Source organism: Solanum pennellii, chromosome 10 (assembly GCF_001406875.1).
Source record: "Solanum pennellii chromosome 10, SPENNV200".
In the NCBI taxonomy this organism is placed as follows: Eukaryota; Viridiplantae; Streptophyta; class Magnoliopsida; order Solanales; family Solanaceae; genus Solanum; species Solanum pennellii.
Window position 1 is genome coordinate 2,932,497 of NC_028646.1, and position 22,507 is coordinate 2,955,003.

The window sequence follows — 22,507 nt, forward strand, 5'->3', positions numbered from 1 at the left end:
CTACCAGCCCCCTCACCCCCACCCCCAACCCCCTAAAAAATTAATTTTATTTTTTAAAAATACTATCAACTTCAAATTTTTATTTTTTCACTCCTATCCTCTCCCTATCACCACCGCCCAAAAAAAAATTGTTTTTAAAAAATATTTTCAATTTCATAAATTATTTTGTATTCTAGTAAAATAAAAGATATTCTTCAAAAATATTTTTCATTCATAACTCAAACACTAAAAATCATTTTCGGAAAATATTTTCTACTCACCAACCAAACATGAGAAAATAAGTCCAAAACCTACTTGTTTTCCAGAAAAATATTTTCTAGGAAAACATTATCCATGAAAAACATTTTCTTTCATACCAAACACACCCTTAGAAGCAATTAAGTTATTATCATTAATTTATTGCTACTAAAATAAGACAAAATTTTATGGGCAAAATTGAACCATTATGATTACATTCAAACACTTGCGACGACGAATTGATAGTTCAGATATGAAACTCGCAAAAATACTTACCTGAGTATGAAGAAAGTGTGGAAGCTCTTTTGGTGAGGATTACACGAAGATTTTCTTGTGGGTCTTCAAATAGACACACCAAAACTGCAGCTCTGTTTGATTTGGATCTTATTGAATTACTATTACTATTATCTGTCCCCAATTCTTGAATTTTTGAATTTTGGTTATAAACACGAAGCCTTTCACTTAATTTCATCAGTCTCTCTGATCTGTTATATGCCATTTGGGATTTAGGTAAGGTAATCCAAAAGAAAATCAAAATTAGGATTTTTATTTCATATGTGATAAGCTTATTATTGGTTGAAATTTTTATTAATTAATAGATTTAACCAACAAACTTAACCCGGATCCACTAAAATGTAAAATCCGGATCCGCAATCCAAATACTGACCCAAAATCAAGTCAAGGTAGGGGCATGGGTTGGGTCTCGGGTTCGGGTTTGGAGTTTGGATCGATAGACTAGTTCGGGGTAGAGACTGGTAGGTGAGATAGGGAGTTGTAAGTTGGGTTTCGTGATAAGGTTGGGATTGAGAGTCAGATCTCAAATCGGAGTCAAGAATTAGGTTCGGGATGAGAATCAGGACTCAAACCAGGGTTGGGATTCTGCAAGTATCGGGTCGAATCTATTGTCAATTATCTATCAAGATTATATTTAATGCTACAGAACAATATTTTCTTGTAAACCATTTATTTTTTTAAAAAAAATTCTAAATAACATTTAATTTTTCTTCCTACCAAATACACCCTTTTTAAGTGTTTTACCCAATCAATCTACTTATAAATTTACTCTATTTTTTAAGCTACCAATTATATTTATTATAAATAATACAATTTTTTATGTATTTGCCGTGCACAAAAAGGGGAAATACAACCAATTATAAGCCATCATCCAAAGGTGAAAAGGAGAATCCAATTAATTACTCTTTTCCCTATCAAATATAAAATATGTATATGATTTTTGACTATATAAAAGAATATATTGAAACCAATTTCTTTGTTTAATTCACATAAAAATACTTTCAACATGGAAAATACTTTAAAATACCCCAATATTATCTCCTCTAATATAAGCACAAATATTGATATAAAATATATCATCACTTCTCATTTTTCTTCTTTACCACCACCTTTAACCATTCAATTTAATATTCATATTCATGAACAACATTGGTTTTATAATCGAAATAATGAGTTAATACCTCTCAACTTTGCANATGGTCACTCAACTTTGCACTATTCTCTCAGAAAGTCACTCAACTTTCAATTTTCCCTCAAAAGTCACTCAACTATGCACTCTTCTCTCAGAAAGTCACTCAACTTTCAATTTTCCCTCAAAAGTCACTCAACTATCCACTCTTTCCTCAGAAAGTCACTCAACTATCCACTCTTTCCTCAGAAAGTCACTCAATCTATTAAATTATTTTTAATTAAAATTTATTGATATTAATTATTTATATAACAAACCAAAAATTTTTAAAAATAAATTAAATCATTTAGTGATCCACCACCTAACCCGACCTATTAAAAAATATGATATTACCCATTTTATTTTATCTTTAGTCCTAAATTAATCTAATCCTAATTCAAGGTTAATGAGAGGGATTAATTTAGGATTAAAGATAAAATAAAATGGGTCATATCATATTTTTTAATGGGTCGGGTTAGGTGGATGGATCACTAAATGATTTAATTTATTTTTTAAAATTTTTTGTTTGTTATATAAATAACTAATATCAATAAATTTTAATTAAAAATAATTTAATAGATTGAGTGACTTTCTGAGGAAAGAGTGGATAGTTGAGTGACTTTTGAGGGAAAATTGAAAGTTGAGTGACTTTCTGAGAGAAGAGTGCATAGTTGAGTGACTTTTGAGGGAAAATTGAAAGTTGAGTGACTTTCTGAGAGAATAGTGCAAAGTTGAGTGACCATCTGAGGTATTAACTCTCGAAATAATACCAAATCACTTTGTTTCAAACTCAACTCTTCTAAATACATGTCACATGACATGTTTTACAATGTCATGCAAAGAAATCTTCATGATATAGACGTGGAATATTTTGATAGTAATCGTTGTGACAGAGTCTTATCAGATACAATACTCAAAATACGTATAATTATTGCAAACACGTCTAAGAAAAGTCTTAAAGATTTCGAGATTGTCGTTGATGTAACACTAGACATCAACAAGTTTCTCATGGTAGAGAGATTTTGTTACGAGAAGCATCGCGGAGGTTCAACGGGATGGTACCTCGCTAGTCATTAGTGTTTTTTTTAGAAATCGATAGTTTTCGAATATGTAAATTTTTATCCTAAAAACATCAATACTCAAATTCTCATATATGTATTTTAGTTTGATTAGAAGAAACCAATAAAAACTTTTGAATAGCTAAAGAAGTGTATTTATTACATATCAGAACTTTTATTTGTGGTTTTAAATACATATGCTATGTTGATTATTGGAATGAAATATATGTACTAAATTTTCATGAGTATCAAATTAAATTTCAAGATCAAACAGATATTTGAAGATAAATTTGGAGCTAGAAAGCCCGCTCAAACGTTTGCATAAGATGAACATAAAGGATAAAGCAATCCACCATAGACAAGACGAAACTATGTTAAAGGTTCCAAGTTCGAAGGACAAAAGTCTCTCTCTCTCTCTCGAGAGAGAGAGATTTGGCAATAACGTCTTTCATTGACGATTTCTACTCCAGAATTTAGGTGTTCGTTCTTGAAAATCAGGGGGACGTTGGTACACGATCGATGCAGCTTTAATCAAAATGCCAGCAGTTATTGCCCATATTATATACTTCTCATTCTCTGTTTCATGATCAAAGAAATGAAGAACATATTCATCTCCCATGTATTCACGTTCTTGTTCTCGTCGATTCTCATCCTAAGTCAACCAATATGTATTCGTAAGAGCAACTGGAGACGAAACACGTAAACAAGAGAGGGAGTTTATAGACTTACTAACCTTGAGAAACATCTCTAGAGGTGCATCAAATAGTGATGCCACTTCTGCAGTATTTATCAACGGGTTGAATGTGTTCCGGTCCCAAAGTATGCCCACGACAGGAATCACCGTAATTCCCTTCTGAGGAAAAACAAAACACCGATTTGAGCACGGATCATATAAATGTTAATAGGGCCAAATTTTTAACAAGACGGTTAAGACAGAACAGATTTCTAAAGGTAAGCATCAATGCAGTAGAACTGTACTATTGAGAATTAACGTTCCACGAAATGAAACTGAAGCATTTGAAACTTGCAACCCGATGCTTCAGTTAAGACTCTTTTTTTTACTTCTCTTGAGGTAAACAAGACTTTGGCTGCAATGTCGATTGTGTGATGGACATGAGTATGATAAAAAGCTACGTTGCTCAGAACCTCCAAAAGTATTGCCCTACCCGTGTTGGATACTTCAAAAATACAAAGCTTTTGGAGGATCCAACGTATACCAGTTGTATTATCAAAGAGTCCGAGCAATATAGATAAAAAGTTCGATTACTTGTTCTTTGTCCGTTTTCCAACATGAAACCTAAAATGTCATGTTTAATTTTGCACAGTGCTCTCTCAACAACTGATTGATTAGTCCCATTGTATTACTATTGTTGTTCGTACTGTTCTTGGCATATAAATGTTCCGTGAAATTTGATCCCTTCAACTTTGATACAAAGAGACGGGCTTGTATTATCAACTATGTCCCTACTTGTCATTAATATTTAACGAGCTAAGAAACCTTAAAAGGGCATGAACACAAAATAATGTAAGACTCAAATGAAGACAAATGCATTACCTTGTTGGTAAAGGATTCAAGAACAGTAACAACATCTACAAGTGAACGGTCTAATCCGATCTCCTCCTCAGCCTCCCTCAATGCTGTCTCAACGTCATCGGCATCACCTTCTTCTACTTTCCCACCAGGCAAAGCAACTTCACCTAAAAACATTAAAGAAAGAGGTTGAAAGATTTATGTCTTTAAAGTTACAAGTTCGAGCCCTGAGCGAGGAGAAGGGTATCCTCAGGTACTGAATGTTATAAAAAGGGGTTAATTAGCTCAATTAGCAAAAAATTCATTTACTTTCTTAAACTTCGTGTCAAATCAAAACCAGACAAACAATTTGAGACGACACTAAAACCTATAGTCTCACATTTCTATAACATCATATCATTAAGAGATTGTTTGCTAGCTGATTAAAGTTATGCAAGTATCAGTAACAATGTAGGAAATAACTATTAGCAAATCTATATATATTATGCTATACATGAATAACTTACGTCTTAACCAACTATTACCTATACATAATTTAATACTTACACGACTCACATCTAAATCAGCTATTAAACGATCCCTAAAGGGGTAGAGTTAAAAGAGCTTCCAAATAGAAAAATGATCCCAAATTAACATTATTCATAAACTTCAAATCATGAATACGTCTCTGAATACTACGATACCAAGTGAACACCATTGTACAAATTTAACTTCAATAAATCAAATAGTTACCTGAGTGTGAAGAAAGTGTTGAAGCTCTTTTGGTGAGGATTACACGAAGATGGCCTTGTGGGTCTTCAAATAGACACACCAAAACTGCAGCCCTGTTTGATTTAGGTATTGGGTTTATCCCCAATTCTTGATTTTTGGGAACAAATTCTTGAATTTTTGAAATTTGGGTACTTAAAGAGTTATAAAGACGAAGTCTTTCAGCTAACTTCACAAGGCTCTCTGATCTGTTAGATGCCATTTGGGCACTGACAAGGAGAAAGGAGAAAGGAGAAAAGGAAAATGTGTTGTTTTAAAAGCTTATAAAAAGCAGCTCATCAATATGTAAGGCATAATACATATATTATACCTTAAACTTGGTTTCAAATTTTAACTTTGACTTTCAACTTTCATAATGCACAAACAAACACTTTAACTATCCAACTTTTAAATAAATAAACACATCAGTTCTGCATGTCACAATACATGTAGGACACCACGTAGGACAAAAAATGATATGTAGGATGACATGTAGGACATGTGTGTCTATTTGTTCAACTTTATACAAATTTAATTGTCTATTTATGCACATCCAAAGTTGAAGGACATAAATGTGATTTGAAGCCAAGTTAAAGGGCACATTTATGTATTATGCCAATATGTAATGATGAATCACGGAGTTAGTAAGGGCTCAGGGTTTTGAATTCGAAAAATTATACTGTTTAATGTGGTTAAAAATAGGCATAATACATATCTTAGATCCTAAACTTGGTTTCAAATTTTAACTTTGACCTCCAACTTTCATAATGCACAAACAGATACTTTAACTATCCAACTTTTAAATAAATAAACAAATGAGTCTTACGTGGCACAATACACGTAAGACATCACATAGGACAAAAAATGACACGTAAGATGACATGTAGGGCATGTGTGTCTATTTCTTCAACTTTATACAAGTTTAAGTGTCTACTTGTGCACGCCCAAAGTTGAAGGACATATATGTGATTCGAAGCTAAGTTAAAGGGCATATTTATGTATTATGCCTTATAAATAATGTATACCTCATTCGATTTTTTGTGTGTTTTCTTAGTCATATTTTTTAAAAAAAGATCTGATTTCATTGCGGGTAATCCATCTTTTTTTTTTCTAATTAATTTTGATTTGATCATTTGATATTTAAAGATTATTGATTCAATTAATTTAGATTTATATCAAATAAATTTATTTAGAGATAAAACGCTTCAAGATTCTCTATTTTCAAACTCAAAATTTTAATTAAAAATTATGAATCTCAACTATTTTATCATAATTTCTTGATAAGAAATAATATGAAGGTATATACTTCATTTGAATTTTATTCTTTTGAGTATATGAAAAAAGCTTATAAGTTATATATGTTTATATTTACGTTAAAAATAGAGACGATTTCAAAATTTAAAATTTATAATGCAAATTTAAAATACAAACATGAATTAGGACAAAAAGATTATCTCCAATTAATTAGGTGATGGCAGATGCTGTCATTTATTGGTTGGTTGGTTGGCTGGCACACCCTTTATGGCTAAGTAGCCTCACCAGAAATGAAATCAATTCTTGTTGATATAAAATAGTAACTACTTTACTTTTCTTATTTTTAATCTGAAGTCACGAATTCGAATTTTTTTGATTCATATATAATAAAGCGTTATCCTGAGATATAAGGTAAATTAGAAAAGTTGATACCTAACAAGAAAGCCAAAGAAGTTGGTAAAGTATCCCACCTTTTACATGGCTAAAGCAACCGCACGAGTACTAATTTGATTAGTCTTTTTTGAGCCTTTGAGATTTTATATATCAGCTTCAGAAGATTCAATTGGATCATTCTTGGAACAGAAGAATAAGGAAGCAAAGGTAGAATATGTTCTGAAACTCCAACACTTAAACTGAACAAAAAAAGGCCCAGGATACAGAAATCGTCTTTGATGGAAGCGTTTTCCTCCAAAGTGAAGCTTTTCAAGACAAATCCGAATTAACACTGAATGAAGAAGACTTCTCACTCTGCCCCAATTTATGTAACACTTTTATTTTTTGAGAATCAAACCGTTTAAGTTTGATCGAAAATTTACGCACAAAATCTTCATTTTTTTTGAAATGAACTAAAAAAAAATTCATGTATTTATAAACGGCATAATACATAATATGCCCTTCAACTTGGCTTCGAATTATATTTATGCCCTTCAACTTTGGGTGCGCACAAGTAGACACTTAAACTTGTATAAAGTTGAACAAATACACACACATGTCCTACATGTCATTTTTTGTTTTACGTGGTGTCTTATGTGTATTGTGCCATGTAGGACTCATGTGTTTATTTATTTAAAAATCGGATAATTATAACATCTGTTTGTGTATTATGAAAGTTAGAGGTCAAAGTTAAAATTTGAAGCCAAACTTAAGGTCCAATATATGTATTATGTCATTTATAAACTATGTAAGAAGTATTATAATCACGATAATTGATAATTCAAAATATATATAAAAAAAACTTACGGTATAGATAGACTTGTTTTTCAATCTTGAAATCCGAAAAAGTGTCGCGTAAAATGAAACAGAAGGATTAAAAGAAAAAGCTTTATATAGGGCCATAATATTCCACTGTGCACATATCTGAGGGGGAAAATTCTGTTATTACATCATATGGTTAGAAGACTACACAATACTCCATTGTAATGCATTTAATTTATGACACAAGCTTTGATCATACAAGAAACAATGATCAATTACAGTTTAACTCATTGTAGTATTCTTGTACACTACCTTAGGGAGCTTGAATTTAGGATTTTGTTCCAAGAATGCAGGTGGTCTCTGATACACAACTGATGCTGCTCTAATCAAAATCCCAGCAGTTAAACCCCAGATCAAGTATTTCTTGTCGTCCATCTCGTAGTCGAACAAATGAATCAAATACTTTTCGCCCATCCATTCTCTTTCTTCTGATTTCCTATTCTCGTCCTGTATAAAGACGTTGCACTTAAGTATCCAAGAAGCGGAAGAAACTTATTTGTGTGACCTACAGAAGGATACAAACCTTGAGAAACATCTCCAATGGGACATCGAAAACTGCTTCTACTTCAGAAACATTGGGGATGGGATTGAATTCCTTTTTATTGGAAAGAATCCCAATCACGGGAATTACTCTAAGAAGATGCTGCATAAATAACAAAATGTATTAGATATGCGCACAAGTTAAAGGTAGTACAAAGGGATCAAGCATCCTAGAGCCAGCATTGTTTCGTTGATAGTGAAATGCAGTCATTTTCAGCACCAATAATAATATAATCTCATCGGGGGTAAGAATTTAGGGTCACTGTCGCGTAATGCAAAACCAGCACTAAGTTTGAGACGAGAAAACTTGATAAAGATTGAATACACCAAATGAGCTAAGTACACATAAATCTTAAAGGAGGTCCACCAAGATCTCCTCAAGATATCCACATATAAACTTCTTGCTACTAAAAGACAAGCAAAAGAAGCTGCACCAAGCAAGGACCTTTTCTTGGAAGGAAAATGGTTCTGAAAGTTGTAAGTGATAAGTTGGATGCCAGAGAGGTAATAACACCTCAATAATCTACGCCCAAGGGTATGGCGTTAATGATAATAAAGTTGGATGCAAGAGAGGTAAAGACACCTCTATAATCTGCACCCAAGGGCGTGCCTTAGTAGTCAATCAAGTGGGTTGAGAGCCATGAGGTGTCAAAAAATTTCAGATTCTAGCGGAGGCAAAAACATTAGGTGATTTCTTCCTATCAGTGGACTCTTGATGGACAAAAGTTACCTGGTTCTAATGAATGAAGGAAATGGTTGCCATTTCAAAAGTTTACCGGAAAAGAGTGGAATCCTTTAATGAAGATATCGACATTGATCACCAGCATAACCTAGCTCCATTCTAAGACGATTAACACTTCTTCATATACAACTCTAAGCCAACAGCAATATTCCATCTTTTTAAATAAGTATTTTAAATTTGAATATTGATACTCTTGAAAGTCTAATTCTGAGATCTTTTGCAGCTTTTAAGTAGTTTTGGAATGTGTACATTTATCCTATCCAGTTTGTTTTTCTCTGGATATTGATTAGCTATATTGCTGAATGGTAAAAGTGCTAACACACTTTGGGAGGAGGAAAAGTAACTGTTCTCTGTTCTGTGCAGCTAAACATATATTAACTAAGCTCACAACATTAGAACCAGCACCTGAATACTCATAACACCACAAAAACTTGGAACTCGATAGGAATACCAAAGATACATACAAAATTACAGCGACCTAAATCAAGTATTAGCATAATTCTAGTAAAGTACAGGCAATGCCTTCTCGCTTTTAATGTACATTAACTGCAACACTGCTCTTTTAAGACGCCAACAGATCTATAAATTTGGCAAACGTAAGACCCGGTGATTTTTAAGCTGGACATAGAAGGAAGAAACAGTGAACAGGGTTGTCTCATTCTTCTGATATAACATTTCAAAATCTCATCTATAAGGCTTATTTGGTTCCATGTTCAGCTAATGATTTGAAAGTATCAACTTGTGCTGTTAAATATAACACGAACTTATCAGATAACCAGCATGATTGAAGATTTGCATGAGACACGTACAAAATGATATAGAAGGAAAGAACACACAGTCAAACGTTACACGTGCTTGAGGATATCAAGGCTAAATTAACATAGTTCTAACGTCGGTAGAGCACATCTCCCCTGTGGAAGAAAGCTCTAAATAGATTTATCTTGTTGAAGAAATTGGGCCTTATGGAAGTTTGTCGTCCATACTAAATTCATCAACTGGCAAGCCCAGAGAACAGTGAAGATTTCCTAAGCAGATTCACCATTACATTCTACATACATCTCTCTTATCATTTATCTGAACAGGCAAATTTTCTGACAAAATTCACGCGGTTTCCTAGATAGTTAGGATGCAAGTTGTCTTTCAACCAAGCTATGATGACATCCACCCAAAATTTCCTGACAGACTAGAGTTTATCTTATTATAGATTTTTTTTTGGTGCGAACTATTACAGATGATATCCACATACCTTAGACAAGAATGGCTCAAGGCAAGTCACAACATTAACCAATGAAGGATCTAGTCCTATCTCCTCCTTTGCTTCTCTGGTTGCAGTATCAGCATCACTTGCATCTCCTTCTTCTGCTTTTCCTCCAGGCAATGCAACTTCACCTGCATGAATAGGATTTTAGGTAAAATCAGCTAACCTTAGCACAGTATTAGAGAACATAGCAGAGGACAGTAACAACAACATAAAATATTAACTACAAATACATAAAGCAACTTGGTGAAAAGATTATAGACAGTTCATATCTTGAATAAACAAAAATGAGGCTCAATTAGACAAATTTGCAAGCCCCGAAATTTCAATCACAAGAAAAATTGTAGACTAAACATCCAAGCAACAACATTTTTAGCAGCAACACATACATGTATCAAACTGGTTTTCAGAAGCATCCAACCACAATCTTTAGAAAAAAAACAAGATAAGAATCAAACCATTATGCCAGCTTATCAATTTAACATCGTGAATCAATGGACGGAACAGAGAGAGGATAGAGCAAACATCTCATTACCAATGATGAACTATAATCCCTCTTAATAATGTAAAAGAAAATGGTACATATTTCAAGACTAACATCTAAACAAACATCAAACAAAACTATCACCATCGACAAAATAAACTGCAGACCTCTTTCATATATCAAATCACAATCACATATCACACAATCAACCAACTACATCTCAATCCGAGAAACTATTTGGAGTTGCCCATATGAAAATCCTTGACCTCTATATCCAAACCATTCTATTCGGACCCATTTTATCCCGATACTAAAAAAAACAATCCTTTAAGATAAATTACAAGTTCTGCATATAATCTACCAAAATCCCACTACACTATAACGATCAATCAACAACCATAACCCCTCTTCTCACCTACAGCCCAAAAATTTCAACACAATATACAGTTACAAGGATATCAGATAGACTAAACATCTTTATTACCAATTGCGAACAACAACCCTCTTCATAATCTAATTGAAACTACACACTATTTTAACAAGCAAAACACACACAAGAATTTGCCTTAAGATAGGACAAAATACATCGTAGCTCGGCAGAGTCCATTGTGCTGACTTAAGTTCAAAACAAACATCAAAACCACACTATCACCATTGACAATATCAACTACATGCATCAAATCACATATCAAATCAATTCAGACCCCTTTCATCCCAATACTGAAAAAAACTATCCTTTAAGGTAAATTACAACTTCGGCATATAATCTACCAAAATCCCTCTACACTATAACGATCAATCAACAACCATAACCCCTCTTCTCACCTACGGCCCAAAAATCTCAACACAATATACAGTTATAAGGAGATCAGATAGACTATACATATTTATTACCAATTGCAAACTACAATCCTCTTCATAATCTGATAGAAACTACACACACAAGAATTTGCCTTAAGATAGGACAAAATACATTGTAGCTCAGCAGAATCCACTGTGCTGACTTAAGTTCAAAATAAACATCAAAACCACACTATCACAATCGACAATATCAACTACATGCATCAAATCACATATCAAATCAATCAACTACAAACTTGGTGTCAGCTTTATGAATCATTGATCTCTATATCCAACCCACTCAATTCAGACCCATTTCACCCAATACTAAAAAAAAACTATCCTTTAAGATAAATAACTAGTTCTGCATATAATCTGCCAAAACCCCACAATACTATAAGCTTCAAATTGGATGTGTGTAAGTCTTTAATTGTAATACAGGTTCTGTATCGAGTTCAGAACTCATAAACTTCAAATTCTGACTCAGTCTTAAATGTCTAAGATTCACTAACCGGAGTGAGTAGAAAGCTTGGAAGACCTCTTAGTAAGAATAACCCGAAGTTCCCCATCAACCCCTTCAAATAAACAGATCAAAACAGCAGCTCTTTTGGGTTTAAATCTTTCTTTCTGCACAACAGCATCTGGGGTTACCGATTCTTGAAAACCCAATTGGGAAACAACCTTCCCTACCCTTTCTTCCAATTTCTGCTCCTCGAAATCAGCTTCAGCTTCATCATCATCCCCAAATGGTGTCGGCGGTGGGGGTTTGTAAAGACGCAATTGTTGAGCTAAAGCAAACAATCTCTGAGAAGATTTATCAACTAATGATGAAGATGAAGATGAAGAATCCATTATGATCAATTTGCGAAGTGAAAGTGGAGATTGAAATGATGAAATTGAAGAAATTGACAATCTTCGAATTGTAGATAGCATTTTTTTTTCATACTTAACAAATTTCCATGTTTATCAAAAAGTAATAAATCATACATATTTTGTAAATCTCAAATGAAGCTCAACAATTTCTTTTTTCTTCAATAATTTGTGAACTTTTGAGGAAAATATTTGGTATGTTAAATATGAAAATCAATATAGATATATAAATGAGGATCTTCAATCCGCTTATGTGGCATGTCTCAATGTTGAGAAAAATATATATTTTTTTTTTTAAAAAAGGGCTTTTTAGATTATTTCTTTTTACACAATAATATTATGTGTATATATATATTGCTATTAATAAGTAACTTAATGAGCATTACACCTCCTAACCTTTTAATAATATATATAACATCTAATTTAATTTAATAATATAACTCCTAACCTTTCATATTCATAACCTTCAAAGTATTTAATATAAAAATTATAACTCCTAAATATTACACCTATAAAAACCCACTTTGAGACATTGCATGATGGTCATTTTATTTTTATTTTCCTTATTCTTCATTTTTTATTCCTTTGATTTGTTAATTTTTTTTGTATTCTTTGATCTGATTTTTGCAGGAGCGGGATGTANTTTTTCCTCTTATTTTTATATATTTATTTTTAATTAAATTTTTATTATAAAGTCACACCTCTTCATCTTTCAAAACCTCTATACTTACTTAATTAATACTTATTATTAATACCTATAACTTCTAGCTTTATACCTTCGTAACCCCAAATTACTTAATATTTAAATTTGTGATATCTTAAAAGCACATCAAAAAAGTATTTCTAACCAAATATATTTATGTTTAGCTTAATTGTCCTCTACTTTAATCTTGTAATACAAAATCTATCGACAAAGACTTCTTTATATAATTATTTTTACTTCTAATAAGAATGATACAAAATAAGATATATAAAAGAGAATAATTGGTTTGTTTTTTTGCATGAAATTATAAGAGCAAGATCATTACTAAAAGTAAGACAAAAACAATTCTTGAAAACCTTAAAATGTATTTGTAGATACGCTTAGCGGTGGGAGATAATCAAAATTATTATGAAGTTTTTTTTTAAATTTTAAATAAAATATGAATCATGAAAACTATAATAAAAATTAATTAAGAGAATTCATTTAAACATTTTTCTTAAATTAATAAAAAGCTTAAGACAAGCTAACTTGATTATGTTAAGATTTGATGCTAATTGTTATTGTTTTAAAAAATATATATAAATTAGTAAAAATACTAAAGACGAGCAAACTTCAGTCTTTTAATTAGGATGCTAATTGTTTGTGTTTTCTTAATAGAATTAAATAAGCAAAGACTAAAAAAAAAAAGGGAGACTAAAAAATAGAGTTGAAATAAATTTTTTTTAAAAAAACTTAGAATTATAGAAGAAAATTTCTCAAGGAAAAAATTAATACAGATAATCATTTCAAATATACTTATTACTAACCATTCATCCTCCATTATAATGATTCTAAAAATTTACTTAACTTTTTCTCCTACACTTTAATTATAAGAAAATATTATTTATTGTTAATAATTATAAATATTCATATTATTTGTGAAAAGTTTTTTTATGTTTACTTTATTTAGAAAAAATTCAAGAGTCTAATTATAAGTTTTTAGTAGATATATAAGTTTTTTTTTTTAATCTTAACATAAAACCTTTTATCATTCATCTATAATTGTTCATTTATTACTTATTTTATTATGCATTTTAACAATAATATATTATTTTTATGTTAATTCTATATCACTAAAAATTATTTTACCAAACTAAAATCATGTAAACCCATTTCCTTCCAAAGAATCAATATATAGAGAGAACTTTATATTTTAAAATATAAATATTGAAGTACTTTTTTAAGTCTTCAAATTATAGGTAGCTTATCTATTACGAATAATTTTTCATATTTCTAAGTCTGTTTTTGAATTTATTACTATTTTAATTCTTTTGATATTTTTAAAAAAATTTAAAAGACTAAAAATCTCACTTTAAATTTTTAACAAAACATCAAAGTTAACCATATTTAATTTTGAGGACTCATTCAAATGGATAATGAAATCATAAATTCTTAATTATATATTATAACTAACATAAAAGAATAGGTACTATTCAACTAAAAAAAATATAGGTATTTGACCGTATAGGGTTTTATTTTTTGAATAAAATTAATCCATGAATTGAGTCGAAATTACAAAGCTAAATGATAAAATTTATTAACTAATCTATTTGGATTTAAAAATTAAATAAAAATGAAAATTTTTAGATACCGCGCATAGCGCGGCTAAGTTTACTAGTTATTAATAATATAAATAACTTAAAACTTATAATGTCTTTAAAAAATTGTTATCTCAATGTAATTTAAGTTGAAGTATGTTGTATTGGACTTGTCTAGTCCAAATTATTTTGGAGTTTCAAAAAAATAAAGATAGTTATATTTAAATTATTAAATTATTTTTATTAATACACTTTATCAAGCGATTCATTAGTAATTAAAGTTACAAATAAAAAAAAATTATTAAAGAATAAGTTTTGTCATTTCATAGATAATCGATTCTTATAATTTATTTCTAAATCTGATTTAGAATTGATATTGACCGGACAAATATATCCTCAAACTATCATAAATGATATGTAGATATTTTTCATCATACTCTTGGGACGTTGGTGTTCATAGCGTGCAAAAACTAGAGCATATATGTTATTTACTCTAACGAAAAACTAAACAAGGACACGTGACATAATTTTATTTATCAGTAAATGTCAGATGAGTGGATAAGATTATGACACGTGTATGTCCATTAGTATAAAAGATATATATCTTCTAATTTTTGAATGACAGAAACACCAATATCTTAAAAGTTTATCGAAGAATTTTTACATACCATTTATAATAGTTTGAGATATATTATCTTTTCTTCACTTAAATAATTGATATAGACCTTATCAAAGTAACTTCTCTTTTCAACATATAATATATAGACTATAGTTATACAGAAGTGAAAACAAATTATCGAGCAAATATGAGAGTAAATACTATACAAACATTCATTTTCACGTCAGTTTATCTGAGAGTTAAAAATCTCGTGAAGGACAAAATTGAAGAAATATCAACCTTTCGAATGAGAGCTCAAACGAAAAGTCTCTTTTGATTATGGTTGACTATAACAAGAGCTTCGTATACTTAATAGTTAATTTTTTAGTGTCTAACAAAATATACGTTATAAATGAAGTGACCTCGAAAATTTCATATATTGTCATTTTATTTCTAATAATACTTAATATATTTTGTATAAAGAGAAAATCTACATTCTTCGTGTAACTTAAAGGGGCGTAGATAAATATTCCCTCGCTTTTTGTATAAGCATGATCTTTTAGCATAATACACAAGTCATAATCATGCCTAAACTCCTCTATCGCGGATGAATTTGAAAAAGAAAAATATAAATATACAAATTTAAATTTTGTTTAACACGAAATGTTTCCTCTTAACTAAGACCTTATGCGTTACAAATTTATATCAAAATTTATTATAAATATCAAATATCAAATAGAAAAAAAAAATAAAAGAAGTTTGAGATTCACACTAAACAATAAAAGGTGGGGTCAATTCATTGTGATGTATCATTGAACTCTGTACTTCAATCTTATTAGGGTTGCTTGTACACATCAATTCTTCATGTGTGTCATCATAGCTTAACAAGAAAAGCATATGCAGGTAGGCATATAAATAAGATTTGATAATAATATATGTAATATAATTTTTTAATAAAAAATATTAAAGTTATATAGATGTAAGTGATTAATTAGAGTTTTCTTCTGTGCAAATTTATATTGTGTTTGACAAAAAGTATTAGAGCTATGTAATTGTAAGAGATTCATTTGAGTTTTCTTCTAAACTTAAATTGTTTATTAAATGGAAAATGTACAAGTATTCTCTCACTCTATACTCGAAATTTTAAAGACACACTTATATTATACTAAGGTTCTATTACCTTCTTCAACTTATTTATAAGTAATCTACTATCCCTTTTCGGCCTACGTGGCATTAACTTTAAAAAAGATCAATCAGAGTTGGACCCACAAGATAGTGCCACGTATGTCGAAAAGGACTAGAAAATTATTAATAAAATAAGTTCAGGGGGGTAATAAGATCTCAGTATAGTATACGTGTGTCTTTGAAATTTCAGGCATAGGTTGAGAAGATACTTGTGCATTATCCTTTTATTAAAAATATTGCTTGTGGTATATATAATCTATACATGTTAAATTCTCTAAATTTCATCGTGTGTTTGTTTTTTTATATTTTGAACATTTATGGTAATTTTTTTGATTCAATGATATATGTATATTCAGTTAACCAAACCTTTCCTTAGTTATAACTCCGCCTATTTATACGGTTTATTTCGAGATTTTTAGATTACTTTTTGAGTTCATTTTTATTTATTCTGTTTGAAAAATAAAAAGATAATAATCACTTAGGATTTGAACTAATATTATTAACTATTGCCATTTTCCAAAATATTAAAATTTGGCATATTACATAGATTTGCCCTTAAACTTGGCTTCAAATTTTAAGTATGACCTCAAACTTTCACAGTGCACAAATAGACACTTTAACTATCCTATTTTTTTATAAATACACACGCGAATCCTACATGGCAAAACGCGTGTTATGCACGTTTTCTGCGCGAGTTATGACTATTTTAAAGGCCCACAACGGTAAAAAAAAGCAGAAATGACAAATATACCCTTAATGAATTCCTTTTATATATATCTTTATATTTCCAAATTAAAATTTACCTAAAATCTAATTTCTCTTTCCTCCTCTTTCAAATCTAAATTTTTTTTCCTCTTTAGAACGATTTGTGCTCATATTTTGTGTAAATGGCTTCTAATTTTTTTTGTCATTGTGGAAAAAGAGTTATAATGAAGATTTCTTGGTCTGCAAACAATTAATTTTAATTTTTTTTTACTTCTTAAATGACGTGTAACTTTTTTTAAAAATAATGACGTGTAAAATATTTAATTAGTTGGCAGTTATTGAGTGGCTCACTAATACACATGGGCGCGATTGTATTTCACGCCCTTTGGGTCCAAAAATCGCGTGTGTATTTATAAAAAAATAGGATAGTTAAAGTGCCTATTTGTGCACTGTGAAAGTTTGAGGTCATACTTAAAATTTGAAGCCAAGTTTAAGGGTAAATCTATGTATAATGACGTGTAAAATATTTAATTAGTTGGCAGTTATTGAGTGGCTCACTAATACACGTGGGCGCGATTGTATTTCACGCTCTTTGGGTTCAAAAATCGCGTGTGTATTTATAAAAAAAATAGGATAGTTAAAGTGCCTATTTGTGCACTGTGAAAGTTTGAGGTCATACTTAAAATTTGAAGCCAAATTTAAGGGCAAATCTATGTATTATGCCTTAAAATTTTGTATATTCAAAAGATGATATAGTAAAAAAGAAAATCCTTTTGGTCAGAATTATATTTTACCTTTTTGAACATTTTTACTATTCTAATCTTAATATCTTTTGATTAAAAATGAATAAAAATCAATTTATTTTAAAATAAAAAAGATATCATAAAATTTTAAAATTTCTGACCAAATTTTTTGGTCATTTAACATTATTCTATTTATTACTCCTTAAGAAATATAAAACCAAGTTAATACTCGATAAAGTGAAAACGAACATACGCCAAATTAGTTTTCATCTATTATCAAATAAAAAATTTATATTTAATCAAAAATCTCGATTCGAATCTCTTTAGGTACAATTTAGGTAATTGATCATATTTAATATAGCCATGTAGGTATAACTCATAATTAAAATCTAAAAGGCTATCCTAACGACTACAATAATTATAATGCTAATAAGTTCAGAGTACTTTAAGGAAAATAATTAATAATAGTAGTTCAGAGTATTAATTGATGACTATAAAGTTTTTGTTATTTATGGATAACCCCATGCTAATTATTACATAAGGACTTGCATATTTAATATTCATGATAACAAGTAAACAAAATAGTACTCCATCTCAATTCAATTTATTTTACTTATTCACTATTTTTAAAATAATTTTTTATTTTTACTTATTATTTTTTACATATTAAAAAATAATTTATTTTATTTTTATAATTAATTGCTTATGTTTGAAATTATTTCTCAAAAAATTAATAATAAATATTAATTAATATAAATATTATGATAAAACATTTATAGTAATCATTACTATATTATTTAAAGGGACGAAAATCTAAATTTACAAGTAAAAATGAATGGATTATTCAATATCTTTAATATGTTTTTCCATTATCAGATTATTTATTGTTATTGTTTTTTAATCTTAACTTGTATTTTTTTTGCTAGTTGTTATGTTTTTTTTGTCTATATTAAATTTGCTGATCTTGAATTAATGGTCTTTCGAGAACAATTTTTTAACTCTGCGAGCTATGAGATCCCAAGGCAGAGAAATGTTCTTTAACTGTAATTAATTATCACAATATTTTAATAGCCATTAAATATATTTTTTTAGTGATAAATAATCATATTTATAAATGTTCATAAAATCTATAGCGACATTAATCCAATGACCATATAATTAATGTTGGAAAAAAAATTCACCACTCTTTGTTAATGTGCATATTTACTTTCATTAAAAGTTATTTTTATCATGATAACGTTTGTATATACTCTACCCTCTTCAGACTCTAATTATGAAATTTTATTGGGTATGTTATTATTTTTATTGAGTTTCTCACTCAATATTTAGTAGTATTGAAATCTAACTCTAATTATGAAATTTTATTGGGTATATTATTATTTTTATTGAGTTTCTCACTCAATATTTAGTAGTATTGAAATCTGATTAAATACAAATTAACACCTAAAGTTCTACATTGAAAATAAAGCATTCGAATTCACGTTATAAAGTTTCACATTAAAAACAAAACACTTTCTAACAAAAATAACTCTGTACCGTGAAAACTCGAGATATTTTATTGTTATTATCCAAGATCTGCCCAAAAAATTCTCATTATTGTTATTAAAATAACTCAAGGTAAGAGTCCATATTTTGAATGGAATATGAAATTATTGTACCTTATTATTCATTTAGTTCAATACATGTTTTATTTTAATAATTTATTTGATCTGGTCCAACTCATTTAGCTCAAATTATTTATCAATCATCAAAATTCACTGAGTCTATGTATCACCAATTATATTTTCTTTGAATTCAATTTTCATATTATGGTACTATATTATAAATTCCTAATTTATAATAATAATTTGTATAACAATAAGAAGATTGAATAAACAACACCTTCATTAAAAAGATAAATTGTACTATTTCAATAAATATGAAAAGGATATTTATATACACATTAAACGAGCTAGTTCTTAGGTACCCAAGTAATTAATTAATAATTAATTGAAGTCAATTATGTACTTTAATTAGGTCCTTTTTTCAGCTTTTAGGCTGAATTATTTATTGCTGCAATAGATTTAGCAAAGGATTAGGGGAACAATAATGATTTGGATTTGAAAAAAATGACACTAAAAGGACCTGAGTAATTAGATTATAGATTAATATATTTTCTTCTATGTTTTGGTTTATATTACTTATATATATATATATATATATATAATAAAATACTCCTTATGTCCTGATTTTTTTATGGTCAAACGAATTTATATTGATTTTACGATGAAAATTAAAGTATTCGAATGATTCTAAGATTGAGTCAATATTCGTCTACGAGAGGCAAACTTGTATGCCTTTCAAAACTCTTAACTCAATTTCGTTGAGCATGATAATATTTTTTACAAATTATAAATAATAAATATTGAAAATAAAACACGAAGATAATAAAAGAAAAAAAAATACTAGTAAGTTAAAGTTGGGTGATAAAGATCAAGCACATGCACGCATGCAATTTGCCTTGTTTCTTTAGCTATAAGAGGGCCCTACTTAAAAAGGGTTTCACGATTCAGATAAAAATTAATTTAAAATTAAAAAATATTAGTCGATGTTAGTCGAAACGTAGAATCGTTGATTATTCAGAATATTTCTTTCGAAATTGCTTTAATTTAGTTGAGAATTGAAATAACACGATATTGTTCATGTCATTTAACTTGATTTTAACTGATATCTATGTCATCTTACTGTTTGAGTACCGTGCATAATTTCAAGAGAAAAATGATTCTCAATTTATAAAAATCGAAAACCATTTCTTAAAAAGCAAAAAAAACCTAAAACATGAAAATATTTTTATTATAATAGTCCTTAATTTTTCAAGTACACCTTCCATTTATATATAGGTTCCCTACTAACATTAATTTTTCTTGTATTAAATTATTTTCTACCTCATATTAAAAACAAAACCACGTACAACTCCTAATTTGACACACACCTATTACCATATTATAGTGGAAAATTTGACGTACAATTCATAATTTTTACATATCATATTTTAAAGAGTTTTTCAACGTACAAAAATTATACTTACAACTACTAATTTACACTACACCTCCTGATTAAATCAATGAGGTAATGTTTCCATAAAATAAAAAAATTATTTCAGTGAAAATCTATTTTCTATCATGTGTTTTTCAGTAAGTTATTCAAACGTTTATAATATAAATTTTTCATTAATTCACCGTGAAAATAACGGTCATAGTTAGTATGATTTTTTGCAGGGGGCTATTATTGGTTATGAAATGACAAAAAAAAAACAGAAATAACTATTTATGCAGAGGGAGTAATATTGAACACTACTGATCATAATGTATGTCACAAAAAGATCAAATATAAATCCAAAAGAGTGTGTTGAGTTGTCTACTTTAGTACTTGCTAGTGTCACAGGAAAATTGTTTTCCCACCCCTCCGCGGATTAATAATGTTCTCATTTACTCTCGAGCATGACTCGAATTCTCAACATGTTGATGATGATAGGGATACTCAATTACTTGAACAAATTTTTCGTGTTCAATTAATAGTTATTATCTGATCTCATTTTTCTTCAATAAAGGAAAGTCACCATATATGTAGAAAGTCCATTACGAGATTTTAACGCTTCTTTAAAAAAGATCTATATTTTCTACATTCAAATTTAAAAACTCTGATTAAAAGTAAAGAATTTTACCATCAATCGTATTTTTTTGGTTGTTTAATCTTTTGCAATAGCCACATGGAGCTAGGAGGTGTAATAGATTCATTTGAATTAATATTATATTATATATTATATAATTATTTATATTTAAAATTAGTTTTATGTACATATATTAGGTATTGAAATTTCTGGTTTTATTCCTATATTTGCGTTTTTTCGCTACCACTTTAAGACACATCGAATTTAAGAAGATCATTGCACCTTTGTCTAGAACAGAACGTTCAGCCGTGTAGAAAAACTCACTCAATCTAGCACTATAGCGACCCCACACTCAACTCTAGTTGAGAAACCTTCCACCCTTTCATTTTTTTCGTGTGCCCAAAGGCTTTTATATTTTAAATCTCTTTAGTGAAAATCCTGATTATGTGACGTATTGTCAATAAAACACTTAGGAATCGTTTGGTAAAGTGTATTAGGAGAAATAATATAATGTATGCATTAACCTTGTGTATTACTAGTAGCTTATTTGGTACTCTTTTCTACTTTACGTATAATTAACTAATGCTAGTTATACACTCTATTGTGTGTTAAGGTGTGTATTGTTAATACCATAAATTTCTATGTATTAGCAATGCAATGATTTTAATGCATGCATTAGCATAATTAAAGACTCAATTGTCCATTAAAACCTCTTTTTACATCTTTTTCACCATAACAGTGGAGGGTATCTTTGTAAATAATTTTTTTAATGCATTGCATGTTACTTATAATGTATCAAAAATCAAATAATGTATAAAAATAATCTATATATAATTAATACAAATATAACTAAAACAAGCACAACTAATACAAACATTTCTAATACACTCTACCAAACAGACCCCTCAGGTTTTTCAAACATATCTCTACTTTTTCATAGTTTATTTATTTTCATTTATTTATGCATTTGTTATACTCAAGTACAATCTTTTACTCAAGGGTCCAAAGTCACAAGAAGTTCTATAAAAAGCAATTGCTAAGTACCAAATACACTTGAAAAAGTTAGAAGT

The 22,507-nt window shown here is 29.3% G+C and overlaps 3 protein-coding genes across 3 annotated transcripts in view; all 3 read right to left on the minus strand.

The window, feature by feature from the left end:
- Positions 1–816, minus strand: part of LOC107002214 (nudix hydrolase 22, chloroplastic-like) — a 3,644-nt gene extending 2,828 nt beyond the window's left edge. The window contains exon 1 of the mRNA XM_015200146.2: positions 514–816. Coding sequence (XP_015055632.1) covers positions 514–736 — 223 coding nt within the window. The 5' untranslated portion in view covers positions 737–816. The remainder of the gene's footprint in view (positions 1–513) is intronic.
- Positions 817–2,982: 2,166 nt separating this feature from the next.
- On the minus strand, positions 2,983–5,320 carry LOC107002215 (nudix hydrolase 15, mitochondrial-like). The gene is made up of 4 exons (XM_015200147.2): positions 5,021–5,320; positions 4,313–4,455; positions 3,491–3,610; positions 2,983–3,409 (listed from the first exon to the last, which is right to left on the minus strand). Exons 1-4 carry the CDS (start codon positions 5,256–5,258, stop codon positions 3,206–3,208), a joined length of 705 nt encoding a protein of 234 aa, XP_015055633.1. The 5' UTR covers positions 5,259–5,320; the 3' UTR covers positions 2,983–3,205.
- A 2,275-nt stretch (positions 5,321–7,595) lies between these two features.
- Positions 7,596–12,487, minus strand: LOC107032207 (nudix hydrolase 15, mitochondrial-like). Its single transcript, XM_015233792.1, has 4 exons — positions 11,920–12,487; positions 10,072–10,214; positions 8,067–8,186; positions 7,596–7,990 (listed from the first exon to the last, which is right to left on the minus strand). Exons 1-4 carry the CDS (start codon positions 12,338–12,340, stop codon positions 7,766–7,768), a joined length of 909 nt encoding a protein of 302 aa, XP_015089278.1. The 5' UTR covers positions 12,341–12,487; the 3' UTR covers positions 7,596–7,765.
- Between the last annotated feature and the right edge of the window lie 10,020 nt (positions 12,488–22,507).